Genomic DNA, 13,328 nt, shown 5'->3' with positions numbered 1-13,328 from the left:
ATCCCCATCCCACCTGCTTATTCCCTGCCCCTGCATCCCCCCATCCTGTAGTTCTCTCTTCCACTGGGCTGCCCCTTGTAAGCTCCATGTGGGTACAGCCTCCTTTTTCTATTTCTTCAACTTTTGGTGCCTAGTGAAAGGCCTGGAGCTTCCAGTAAGCCCAAACTCCCAGATAGCTTTCTAAGGAAAAGAATTGTCTGCTCAGCTAGTGTTTATTGAGCACCTATCATGTGCTAGCCACTATTCTAGAACCTGGGGATAGCTCAGTGAACACTGACCATGTTTCAGTGCATCAGTTACAGGTGTGGGGCTGACTGCATGTTGGTCTTTCCATTTCCTCCCCACCCCTCCAGACCACATTGACCCCAGAGCAGCTCCGGACAGTGGAGAACACTGTGCAGGAGGCCGTGCAGCAGGATAAGCCTGTGTACATGGAGGAGGTGCCCCTGGCACTCACTGCCCAGGTCCCTGGCCTGCGCTGTCTGGATGAAGTGAGTTGGGGAAGCCCTTTTGGTGGAGATCGGGGGCCTCCTTCAGGCATACCTGGAGGCTTTATCCTTCTCCTTTGGCAGTTAACGGGCCTGTCCCCTCTTGACCTCAGGTTTACCCAGACCCTGTACGGGTGGTGTCAGTGGGGGTACCCGTGGCCCATGCATTGGACCCAGCCTCCCAAGCCGCACTGCAGACCTCTGTGGAGCTATGCTGTGGGACGTGAGTCACTCCTTTGTGCTGCCTGGCCCAGGGGCCCCAGATCCTCGCCCTTCACTTGGTCTTTGGAGCCATCAGCCCTTAATGGGAGATGCACTCTGGCTTCTCCCTTGTCTCCTGTCGTGCCCCCTGACATTCTGTTCCCTCCTTCCTCCCACAGGCACCTGTTACGTACAGGGGCTGTAGGGGACCTGGTTATCATCGGGGACCGCCAGCTTTCCAAGGGCACTACCCGCCTGCTGGCCATCACTGGGGAGCAGGCCCAGCAGGTCAGCATGCCAGTAGGCCTGGGACTTCTGGGTTGAGTGGGTGCATGGGACACACGCAGGTGACATGCTCGGGCTCAGGGGTGCCCAGCAGCAGAGCCAGTATTAATACTTGCACACCAATGTGGCCATAGCAGCTGTTGGCAGCTGGCATGTGTTTTATTTGGTGCTGGTGTCTTGACTGGTCTTGATTGTTATATCTTATTTGTCCCTGACCAGTAATGAGTTGAGAGGCCTTGTCCTGGGGAGATGAATGTAAGCCTGGCGGCCCTGACCCTCCTGTCCCCTCCCTGCAGGCCCGAGAGCTAGGCCAGAACCTGGCCCAGGAAGTGAAAGCAGCCACTGAGCGACTGAGTCAGGGGAGCCGGGATGTGGCAGAAGCACTGAGGCTGTCCAAGGACATAGGACGACTCATTGAAGTGAGGGCCACGCCTACTGTGGAGCTGTTCCCCACCCTCTCCTGGCCCTATTCCCTCCCCTATTCCTCCCTGGACCCCTCTAGACTCTCCCTAGCACTCCAGTCGGGTTGGGCTCCAGCTGGCCCAGATGTTTGTCTACAGGGCCCTGCTGGTCCCTACCTCAGAGACTATGGCTCAGGGAAGGGCAGGGGTGATGCACTGCTTCTGGCCATAGGCTGTGGACACTTCTGTGATGCCCCAGTGGCAGCGGCGGGAGCTGCTGGCCACACTGAAGATGCTGCAGCGGCGTGCCAACACTGCCATCCGTAAGCTGCAGATGGGGCAGGTGAGAGGAGATTTGGCTGCACCCATGTGCCCAGAGACACTCCAGCACATATACTGAGAAGTCTCAAGGGCTGGGGCGTGGGGGTGAGTCTGAGGCTGTGCAAGGACATGGGGACGGGGTGGTGGCAGCTTCTTCCTTCTCCCGCCAGCTGAGAACCATCACCCAGGCCATTCCCCCACTTCTGTCTCTTTCAAACTGTGTTTCTCCCCCAACTCCCAAGTCTGGCTCAGGCCCCCCAACCCCAGAAGCCTGCTGACTTGATTAGTGCCATTCAGCCCTGATTACACCTCCACTGTGGATCCCCTTTCTCCCGCCCACTCCTGGTCCATCTGTGCTCTGACCTTCCTCCTTTCACCTTCAGCGACCTATTTGTAGGGGCCTGAAGCTATGATGAAAGGAAAGTGGCAAGGGAGGTGAGGAAGGACACATGTGGGACCCAAAAAGGAGGCCACCCTAGGCAGAGTCCCTGCCCCCTCTGCCTAGAGCTGATGACCTTTGGGGTGGGTGGGGGAAGCAGGGGATTGCTTAGCTGGGTCTCAGTTCAGAGGTGGGGGCTAATTGGAAACTTGCTTCTCAGCCTGACCCCTCTGCTCATCCTTCCTGCCCCATAGGCTGCAAAGAAAACTCAGGAGCTGCTGGAGCGGCACTCGAAGGGGCCTCTGATTGTGGACACAGTCTCTGCTGAGTCTCTCTCAGTGAGTGCTGGCCAAGCGGGGCTGCCCCAGGGTCTGAGGAGGGCAAAGTCCTGACCAGGAGGTAGCTAGAGGTCTGGGAAGCTATGGGCTCACAATCTGTCTTTCATGGTCCAGGTGCTGGTGAAGGTGGTGCGGCAGCTATGTGAGCAGGCCCCCAGCACATCTGTGCTCCTACTCAGCCCCCAGTCCATGGGGAAGGTGCTGTGTGCCTGTCAGGTGGCCCAGGTGAGGGAAGTGGGAGAGCAGCCCACCACCCCCATTAATACCCATCCTGGTCCAGCTGTCTGATTCTACACCTTTAATTCTTCCCAGACAAAGGGGCCAAGGCTGGGTGGAGGTATCTATGAGAATACTCCAGGACAGGGATAGGGGAATCTCCTTGTTCCTAAAAACAGCCCCTCCCTACTCCAGAAAGCACCAGAGATTCCTTAATTACCAGCCCCTCCCAGGCCTCACATCCCTTGTAAACAAGTAGCAGATGTTCACATTCATAAACCTCCCCACACACATTTCCATCCCAAACCTTCTCCGACTTGTCACCCGACTGCCCCACCATGTGCCCAGCTGGGAAGCGGGCGCTGATCACCTTCAACTCCACTCTTGAGGGTACCTTGGGTGGATGCTGGCAGGGAGGGCCACTCTGCATCGCTTCCCCTTCTCATTCTGTTCCTAGGGTGCCATGCCCACTTTCACAGCAGAGGCCTGGGCACTGGCAGTGTGCAGCCACATGGGGGGCAAGGCCTGGGGCTCGCGAGTGGTGGCCCAAGGCACCGGAAGCACTACTGACCTGGAAGCTGCCCTCAGTACAGCCCGAGCCTATGCCCTCAGCCAGCTCTGACCCTGGCCCACCCGGGGACCCACATGGACTAAAGGCAATGCCAGGAGCCCTGAAGGAGCCAGCAGAACCTTCCCACTGGCTGAAGCGAGGACTAGAGGCTGGAGGCCAAGCAACTGAGCCAAAGAGGATCACCTGGGCCAGGCCCTACCTGACACAAGGAGACATGGTCTAGGGAAGGCAGAAGTGGGCCCAAAGACACACACCCCCTTGGTGAATGAGAAGACATGGGCAATTATGGCTGTGACTGCACATTAGAAATTATTTCACTGGCCGGGTATGGTGGTTCACGCCTATAATCCCAGCACTTTGGGAGGCCGAGGCAGGATCATGAGGTCAAGAGATCAAAACCATCCTGGCTAACACGGTGAAACCCCATCTCTGCTAAAAATTCAAAAAATTAGTCAGGCGTGTGGGTCAGGCGTGGTGGCACACGCCTGTAGTCCCAGCTACTCGGGAGGCTGAAGCAGAAGAATTGCTTGAACCTGGGAGGCGGAGGTTGCAGTGGGCTGAGATCGCACCACTGCACTCCAACCTGGGTGACAGAACGAGACTCTGTCTCAAATAAGTAAATAATTTCAGAGGACAGGAAGCTGCAGAGGTTCTGTTACTTTAAAAAAGAGTAGTTTTGCCCCTCCCAGCAACCTGGTAGGGGTGCCTTAACACCAGTCTGAACTCACACTGTCTGAAAGGCCACCCAGGATCCAAATCAGGCCATCTTCATTGCCATGAGTGGTCAGACAGGCTCTGCGTGCCAGGCAACAGTGGGCACTGACAAAGGGCTCCTTGGCTACTGGGACAACACGGAACCATCCTGTGAAAATCATTTCAGCAGTGGAGACCTTTGCTATCACTTCTTTCATTAGCAATGACCTCTAAATTAAATTAGGCCCTGCTGGTTTGTCGATGAATTGAGCAACTGAGAACGTGGCGGGCACCAAACATGATTCCTTCCTTCATGGAGCCTGCTTCTTGTGGAGGAAACAGGCAGTAAAGCAAAAGAAGAGGGTCAGGCTTGGTGGCTCATGCCTATAATCCTGGCATTTTACGAGGCTGAGGTTGGAGGATTGCTTGAGGCCAGAAGTGCAAGACCAGCCTGCGCAAACACAGCAAGACCCTGTCTACAAAAAAAAAAAAAAGTGATCTTCCTGCCTCAGCCTCCCAAGTGGCTGAGACTACCCACACTTTGGTCCCAGCTACTTGGGAGGCTGAGGTGGGAAAATCACTTTAGCCCAAGAATTCAAGGCCACAGTGAGCTATAATTGCACCACTGCACTCCAGGCAACAGAGTGAGGCCCTGTCTTAGAAGGGAGAAAGTGTCAGATGGTGATGAGGTCTGGGGGGAAAAATAGATAATGGGGATTAGGAGTGTGGATGGTGGTATTCCCTCACCGAGAGGTGGCATGTGAGCAGGCAGCTGGGAGGTGAAGGTGTGACCCATGTGGAAATCTGAGGGAAAAGCATTCCAGGCTGAGGGAACAGCCAATGCAGATGCTGTGAGGTGGCCAGTGCCACTGAGCAGTGAGCTGGGATAGGGGCAGGTGATAAGGTTGGAGAGCGGGGTCAGACAAACTACACTTCTTAAAACAAGTTGTACAGCACCTGCCTCAAGCCTGAGCTGAAGCTGAAAATTGACACCTCAAAGCAGGTGGAAGCCAAGAGATGGAGGAAAGCCCTCCTTCCCTACTAGAATGAGTCCACCTCAGACAGCCAGATGTTGGACCTCTGCCTCTGTTCCTAGATCTCTGTTGCTAGATGAAGGAAAGGGCCCCAGGGGACCCATGTTCAAATCAAGGGCTCCCTGGGTACCAAGTTCTGTGTAGTAAAAATTCTAGCAGCGTGGGCCTGCTTGACATCATTTTCTGCACAGTTTCTCATTCTAATTAAGGCATAGATGATTTGGTGGTGAGGCACTGGTGAGGGCTTGAACGGACCCAATCCCTGGTGCCTGGCCCCTCGCTGCTTGCAAAGCTTTGCCTCAGCATCCTGGCCACTGGAGCAGTAGCCACTGTTCAGCAGTGCTCACCACAGGCCCTGGTCCAAGTTCCTCCGCGGGCGCCAAGATGAGTTGTGGCACCCCGATTTATTGATGAGTTAACAGAGCTTCGAGATGTACATCCAGGGTAACCAACTAGTAGTCCTCGGCAGAGCTGAAATCAAAGCTACCGTTTGAAACCTCCACCACCCTGGCTGCCTCTCCCTTCCTGAAGGTCACTTTCTTTTTTTTACTAGCCGTCCCTCTGAAGTCTGTCCCTCTCACCCTCCGGGAGATCAGGGGCCCCAACCACATCTTGTGGCGCCAGGGCTGGAAAGGTGTGTGGCACAGGGCATGGGCTGTGTGAAAGAGCACTGTGTTGGCCTGGAACCTTCCTGCGTCTGGTGCCAGACTTTCAGCCGGGGAAAAGGTGGACGGTGCCCTCCCGCAGGGCCTAAGGTCAACAGGAGACCTCAGGGGAGTTCAATGACTTACACAGGTGCCCTGGAGAAGGTCCGTCCACCCTCCTCATCTTCCACAGACGCTTTTCCTGGACCAGCTCCCTATCCATGGCCACACAAAAGCTAGCAATAGAGCACAAGGACTCCAGACCAGCAGCCTGCCCGACCTCCGCCTCCCGCAGAAAGCCCACCCGTTCCTAGACACGTCCCACGGAAGCACAGGGCATAGCTCAAGGCCACGGTCCCACTACCCCCAAAGCGGCCGCTTCCATGGAACCGTCCGAAGGGCTGGCCTCGCCACCCTGCGCGCGAGTGAGCCGCTTGCCGGCGCGCAGCTGCAGCCGAGGAAGCAGCAGCGCCCCCTCCTCTGAACCGCGGCGCACTCGTCCTCCCGGCCCGGCCCGCTCCTAGCAACACGGGGCGTCCCCAACGACAATGACCGGCGCCGGCGCGCGGGACTCTGTGTGAGGCGAGCGCCGAGGCTCCCGAAGCGGGTGAGGCGACCTCGGGGAGTGGGGACACACAGCCCCGGTCTCCCTTATCGGGGCCCGCTCAGGTCAGCTGGGCCCGGGAGCCCCTCTAGCGTCCTCTGCCCACACCGGCCAGAAGCCCACAGGCGGCCGTTGCCTGGGTTCCGTTTTCTGTGGCGGGGAAGCGCCGGTCCGTACCCACAGGAGACCCCACGCCCTCCATGCGAGGACGCCCCGCGCCTCCTCCCCACCACAGTCACTGTCTGCAGACCGTCTGGCCCGGGGCTGGGTATCCGAGTGAGGCGAGCGGAGGAACTATGGGAAGAAGAGGGGGAAAATGGGGCATCCGTAGGGCGTGGAGGAGAGCGGTCCCAAGCCCTGGGGCCCCAGCCTTCTGCGAAAGGCCGTCCCTGTTCCCAGCACCCGAGGGCTATAATCCCTCCCGCGTGTCCAGAAGCTTGCTTCGGCACCTCCCTCCCTCCCACTGCACTGCCGGTTTTCCTGGGTTACCAAGGAGAAACCAGCGCCTCTACACCCCAGGTAGGATGGGGGAGGGACCCCGTGGCCTTTGCAGCTGAGCTTCCCTGCTAGGGTGTCTGAGCTGAAGGTAAGGAGGGGTGGGAGCAGAACCGCTGGAGTGGGTGGTCAGGAGTTGGGAGGAGGCCAGCCCGGGGGCTGTGGTAAGTGAACTGGCGGTTTCACCCAGCCCAAGTCCAAGTACGCGGGCCGAGGCCCGGTTGGAGAAAGTTTTTTGCCCTTCCATAAATGGAATTCCCAACTTGGGAGTGACTTACCCCAAAGTAAGACATGGTGGGCATGAAAGAAATGGAGGTGGGTGTAGACAAAAGCCGAGAGTCCTGAGGACAGACGAGGGCTCTCCTGAGGGGATCTGGGATGGGAGTGGCTAAGAAGGCAGTCAGAGCAGTGGGTGCAGAGCCAGCTCCTGGGGAAGTGTCCCAGGCACAGAGGTGCTGTCTGCCCAAAGAGAACTGGGTGTCTCCACTTCTCGGCTAAGAGGAAGGGAGGTAAGGACAGTTGAGGACCAGGACTGTGATGCACAAGAAGGTGAGAATGCTCCCCTACAGCATCTTCCTCGTGTTCCCATTAGGGCAGGTGGAAGGAGCTCCTGCCCAGAATGGTTAGATTTAGCTGGGGACCTGAGGAAGGATGGAGAAGACCGGAGACTTCCTGTGGAGGGAATGTGCCAGGGGCAGGAGAGCACTACTCTGCAGCACTCCGTTGGGCTCCTCCGGCCCTCCAAAGGATGCAGGCAGTGGTCCAGCCTTGCAGAAGGCTCCTGTGCCCAGCAGTGAACTGGAAGAGGGAGCCTGGACTATTTAGGTCAGCACCAAGGGGATAACCCTGGGCTCCGTGTTGGTGAACAAGAGAGCTCATGAGCTGGAGAAAGTGGGAGACTCACTGGAAAAGTGCTGTGAATGACTGAGTTGGGAGCAATTTATAAGCAACCCCAGCATCTCATGGAAGTAAGAGCATTAGACAGACACAAACTAAAACCTCAGCTTCTCCACTTACTAGCTAGTGACATTTAGTAAGTTACTTAAGCTTTCTAAGTTTCAGTTTCTTCATTTGTGAAACAGGGACAATAGTGTTAAATAATAATCCTCAATAATTAATTTGAGAATTTAATGAAATTATGTAAGTAAGCCATCTAGCATCTTCACTATATCTAACACACATCTTGAGTGCTGGCTCTGGGCCCAGCACTATATGAAATGTCTCACACACATTAACACCTTAATCTTCTGGGTAATCGTATGAAATAGGTATTATTAAGTACTGTCCTCACATTATAGATGAAGAAACTGAGGCAAGCGGGGACCTGCCTAAGGTTGCACAGATAGTGGGGGGCACTGTGGAGATTTGACTTGAGGCAGCAGCTCAACTCCTGAGTACTTAGCCAGCTGCTGTCCTGCCTCCTGCTATGTACATGCTATTGAAGGCCTAGAGCTCTCAATAAATCATAGCTATATATAGCCAAGGGTATGGTTCCCAGAACACCTGTCCACCAGATTCAAGCCATCAGAAATGAGGACAACTCTGGCCAAACTGGAGCATCTTGTCACTTTCTATTACACGTGCTTGGGCATGGAAAGAGCAGTCCTTCACACCCGGTCCTTTGAGTTAATGGCCTGGTATGGATGTTGTTCCCTGTGTGTGATTTCAGGACCCTGGACCCTGGTCCTGAGGATGCACAGTAGGGACCCAGGGGAGGAGGATTGTCCCTTCCCTAGGGACTGTGGTACCGGGTTAGAGACACAGCCATGTGAAGCCAAACAAGCTGGTAAAGGCAGGCCCCAGAGAAGTGAAAGTCCACTGCATGTGTCCCCACTTTCCCCCTCTGAGAGCACAGCACATCCTTGGATGGGGACACCAGGTGGTGGCACAAGACATACCCACTCCTGGTGGCCCTGACCTCTCTGGAATGTCAGGATTCCTGCCCTGCCCATGTTCAAGACTGGCGTCTTGAATGTGCTCCTAGTCTTCAAACTCTGGGATTCTCTGACTGACCCAACAGGTTCCCCAGGGAAGGAAAGCTCCAGAGAGGAAGGTGACCCTTCAGCCACCTCCAGGACTGCCCTGATGAAAATATTAAATTTTGTTTCATTTAGGGGGAAAATGCATTTACCCTAACAGGGATGAAAACTGTACATTAGGGCCCTGAAATTCCCATAGTAAAGTACCAAAGGCCTGGGAGCGCTCTCAGCCCAGGGAGGCCCTCCCCACTTTCCAAGGAGCAAGAATATTCTTTCTTCTTTCCTAGTGGAGGGCAGGAACAGCCAGGGGAAGGGGACATACTGAGTGACTGTGGAGGGGTAGTGTATTGTGACTAGAGGAGGAGACCTGCCCTCAGATGCTGGCCCCGGCTCTCATAGGTGTTTTAGGGCCAGTCATTTCCTGTTTCCTTGTTTCTTCATCTGTAAAATAGGGATAAGGAAGCCCATCCTAGCTCCATTATAGGGTGGTTGAAGAGTCACATGAGATTTTTTTTCTTTTTTAGAGATGGCATCTCGCTATGTTGGCCAGGTTGGTCTTGAATTCTTGGCCCCAAGCAATCCTCCTGCCTTGGCCTCCCAAAGTGCTAGGATTACAGGTGTGAGCCACCACACTCAGCCTTTTTTTTTTTTTTTCCTGAGAGGATAGTTCTGAAAGGACCTTGAAAGGACCTTGCAACTGTTAAGTGCTGGACAGTTGTAAGGTGCTGATACTGTCCCAGCCCTGGAGACATGGAATGTGAGACTAGAGGCTCAATGTAGTCAGGAGAGGAAGAGGCCACAGGAGTGAATCAGGTCCTGTGAGTAATAACCTGGGGGCCTTTGAACTCTTTCATCTACTGATTTAGGATCTTTCCCATAATTTCACTCACCAAACAGTGAGCCTTTTGGTCAAAATGGGGCAGGACCTTTTGGTCAAAAGGAGTAGAAACCCAACTCTTAGCTTTGGCAAAGGGACTTATTAGAAGGCTGCCAACTTAGCTCTCAGAGCTGAAGGCACTGCCAAGGAGCCAGACAGCTCTGGGAGCCTCCGGGACTAGGCATGGGGATCGAAGATACCAGGATGCTGTCTGGGTCTATCTTTCGTTTCTGCTACTCTCCCCCAGGCTTGATTCCCTCCTGCCACAAACAGACCTTGTAAGTGTGGAGAGAAATGACTTCCAGCAGCAGGAGATCCAGATCCTTCAAGGACACATGTCCTTCTGTCTCCCTCCACTTGGACAAATCTCAAGAAGGACTCTGATTGGCTTATATCAGATAGCCACCCCCAAACAAGTTGCCCTGACCAACAGGATACTCCTGTTGGCCAGAATCTATTATCAGAAGCCAGTGGAGCAGCCCCAAACACCAGCTACCTCGCCTAAAGCAGACCTACCACTGGGCTAGGAATTGGAAACAAAACTGAGGAGGAGACAGCCCCTACACCTCGAGCAGCTCACAGTCTAGTGTGGGTGTGGTGAGAGGGTGGGCAGTCAGGTCACTGGAGTGATGCAGGTACTGGAAAGATGGGGTCTGACAATGGGAGGGGTTGTTTTGTGGCATCAGGGACAAAGAAGCACCTCGCCTTCAGAGAGGAAGTGGTGCTTGAGCTCAGACTCAGAAGACCAGTGATTGTCCCTTTCTCTGGCTGAGATGGTGGGAAAAGCATTTCAGAGGGAACAATTTGAGCAAGGGCTTGGCAGCATGAACTGGGCTGCAATGTCCCAGATGCAAAGAGGAGCTTATTTCCAACAAGGTGTCCAGCCACGGAGGGCCTCACACACCAAGGTGAGGAGACTGGATTTTACCGTAAGCAGTGATGAGCCGCTAGAGGGCTTACAAGGAGCCTGCCACAGCGGCTGTGTTAAGGCTGGATGTGAGAGAACCAGACTGGATGCCAGAGACTACATGCCCAACAGCTGATGCTGTGATCCAGACAGACACTGAGGCCCTGAGCTAAGGCGGCAGCAGGAAAGGAGAGGCTGCCTGGGTGGGAGGCAGAACTGAATCAGTAACTAGATGGTGGGGTGGGGTGGGAGGGCTGAAAGAGAGGTGACTCCCTGGCTTCTGGTGTCGGCATCTGGATGGATTGAGTTTGAGGGACCTAGGCAGCATCCCAGTGGACTTGAGTCTGGAATGCAGATGTAGGAGAGTCTGGCATTACTCACACCACCACCCCGCAGCCTCACCATCCTGGTAAGCAGTACCCTCTGCTTCTCTGGGACGTCACAGTTAGGAAACCCCACCTGGAAGAGGTGAAAGCTAGAGTCCATCAGCAGGAATGAGTGGACGACCAGGGCAGAATTCTGAGGGACCTTGGCACGTGGGGTATGGGCAGAGGGAGAGAAGTCTGTGGCGAAGACTTTTGGAAAAAGAATGGTCGGAAAGTAGGAGGAGAGCCAAGAGAGTGGCACACCAAAGGGTGGCCCCCAAGGGCAGGGGTCAGAACGTGGTCTGCCGAGGGAGGAGCCACACTGCATATCCTCCTCATAACAGTGATAGCGGGGCAGCAAGGAGTTCGTTTTGCTTGTTATCCTTTTAAATACACTGTGTTTTCTATTTTGTTAGTTTTAAAAGTAGATTTTTAAAAAACACTTAGAACTAAGTGTTTTTTAGAACACGCCTTAGAAGAATCTTCTGTGTCTGGTAATAATTTGCCTGCCAAAATATTTTTGCGATATCCATTTTTTAAAAATCAAGAGATGATTAAATGAAAATTATCCACTCTGATCTTACGCAGTTAATTTTTTCAGCATTTGCCTGCCTTGTGGTATGGATGATCCTGTAAACGCTGAAGGTGGCAGGGGCTCATTTTTATACCAGCCATGCACACGGCAGCCATGTGATTTGGAGCGAGGCCCTGCCCCTTCCTTCTGAGAAGTTGATTCAGGGCCCTGGAACATGCCCCGATGGGTCCTGCTGTGTCATGCCCAGAGGCGGGCTGCAGGCACGAAACAGCAGCAAGAGCAATTAGGACCAGATGACAGGAAGAACTCCAGGTCCTGAAAGTGAGGTGCTAGGCGGTGGGACTAGAGTGACCTCATTGCAGAGGCATCCCGCCTGGCCCCGGGTGGGGTTTCCCAGGTGTGGCTCCCCAGGAGAAGAAGGAGAAGGGACTGAGCCAGGATGCTGAGGCTGGATGGTGCTGTGAGGAATGACTAAAGAGCCAACTCCAGGGCAATGCATACCAGCAACCTGGGGCTCCTCCTGCCAAGCCTGGTCCTGCTCCCTAGGTGTGGCCCATGGGTGTCCAGGGACATATCTGGGACCAGGGAAATTATAGAATGTTTTAGGCCAAAACCAAGCAGGAGTTGGTCTAGTCTGTTGCCTCTGACCTTCCTCCATTGTCTCTGTCGTGCTGTCTATGAGCCCTCAACACCACCCTGCCTCCTTGCCCTTCACATCGATCCTGGAAATAGGGAAGGACCTCAGAAACACTGCACTTATCCAAAGATACCATCTCAGGTCAGCATTCAAGAAGCGGGTCTCCAGGATGTGTTCTCTCCAGCCTCAGACCCCTGCCCCTCATAGTACCTTCATTCTCCACACACCCCTCCTATATTCTTTACAATGATCAATATTAACCGACCATTATCTCAGGGGGATCTCCACTACAGCCCATGTAGGAAGATATTATTATCCAGTTTCACAGATAAGAAACTGAAGCTCAGATAAGTTAAGTAACTTGGCCAAGGTCACAAAGCACATAACTGGCAAAGTCAGAAATGCAAAGTCAGCAGGCACCGCTAAGCAACAACCCCCTCCAGCCCTACACTCTGAGAGGCCATTAGTCAAAAAGCACGATCTGGTTATTCCACAATTCTGGACACAATCTGTGTGTGAATTTGCATTTGATTTGCATAAGGGATGTCACAATACCTAGATATCTTTCCTGCACTATCCCTCTCCCCGCCACCTGCCTCTCAACCAGGCTTTTCCTCCTTGAGATGCCTGGCAGGCTGGGGAGCACCATCTGGTCCCTCCCTCTGCCAAGGACGCCTTTGCTGGTTCAGAGTGTTCCCTCCCACCGGCCACTACCCAGTGCACTGAGTCGTCAGGGTGCACATCTGATGGGAAACTGCCTGGAGGAGGAGCTAAGTGCCAGCAGCCCCATTTCCTCCTGCAGATCTCAGGGCAGGAGTGCAAGGGTACAGGAATGGGCAAATGGGGGAGGGTCCCCGGACCAAGGCACATCCTCTGTCTTCTGTCTTCAGCCCCAGATTTAGCTACCTTCTCGCCTCCCACGCCTGCCCGCTGCTGTCTGGAATGCTGGGAGGCTGGGAGAGCTAGAGGCAGACTGGATGGGGAGATGGAAGGGAAGGGACCTGGAGCTTGAGCTCTCAGTGGGAAGGAGGAGAGGAGGCTGCGGGCACCCTGGGCAGGGCATGGGTCTCTTTCCCCTCTCCTTTCTCTCTCAACCTGCACTTTCCAAAACGGTAGCCACAGGCTTAATGTGCCCATTGAGCCATCAGATTTTGAAGACTTCATATGAAAACATAGTATATAAAATATCTCATTAATAATTTTATATTGATTATATGATAAATAACATTTTAGACATACTGGGCTAAATATAAAATTAATTTCATGGTCAGGCACTGTGGCTCACGCCTGTAATCCCAGTACTTTGGGAGGCTGAGGCGGGTGGATCACTTGAGGTCAGGAGATCGAGACCATCCTGG

The 13,328-nt window shown here is 54.1% G+C and overlaps 2 protein-coding genes across 3 annotated transcripts in view; both read left to right on the top strand.

The window, feature by feature from the left end:
- AARS2 (alanyl-tRNA synthetase 2, mitochondrial) overlaps positions 1-4,369 on the top strand; it is a 21,393-nt gene extending 17,024 nt beyond the window's left edge. Inside the window, exons 18-20 of the mRNA XM_011986842.1 lie at positions 2,330-2,413; positions 2,528-2,638; positions 3,087-4,369. Coding sequence (XP_011842232.1) covers positions 2,330-2,413; positions 2,528-2,638; positions 3,087-3,251 — 360 coding nt within the window. The 3' untranslated portion in view covers positions 3,252-4,369. The remainder of the gene's footprint in view (positions 1-2,329; positions 2,414-2,527; positions 2,639-3,086) is intronic.
- A 1,746-nt stretch (positions 4,370-6,115) lies between these two features.
- TCTE1 (t-complex-associated-testis-expressed 1) overlaps positions 6,116-13,328 on the top strand; it is a 16,470-nt gene continuing 9,257 nt past the window's right edge. The window contains exon 1 of one of the 2 annotated variants that reach the window (XM_011986843.1): positions 6,116-6,178. The gene's annotated coding sequence lies outside the window, so the exon portion shown is untranslated. Of the gene's footprint in view, positions 6,695-13,328 lie in introns of both variants that reach the window. The other variant, XM_011986844.1, reaches the window with a different exon arrangement.

This window comes from Mandrillus leucophaeus, unplaced genomic scaffold (assembly GCF_000951045.1).
Source record: "Mandrillus leucophaeus isolate KB7577 unplaced genomic scaffold, Mleu.le_1.0 Scaffold3, whole genome shotgun sequence".
NCBI classification, from domain to species: Eukaryota; Metazoa; Chordata; class Mammalia; order Primates; family Cercopithecidae; genus Mandrillus; species Mandrillus leucophaeus.
Note: the sequence above shows the minus strand (reverse complement) of the source record. Positions and strands in the feature narration are given on the sequence as shown.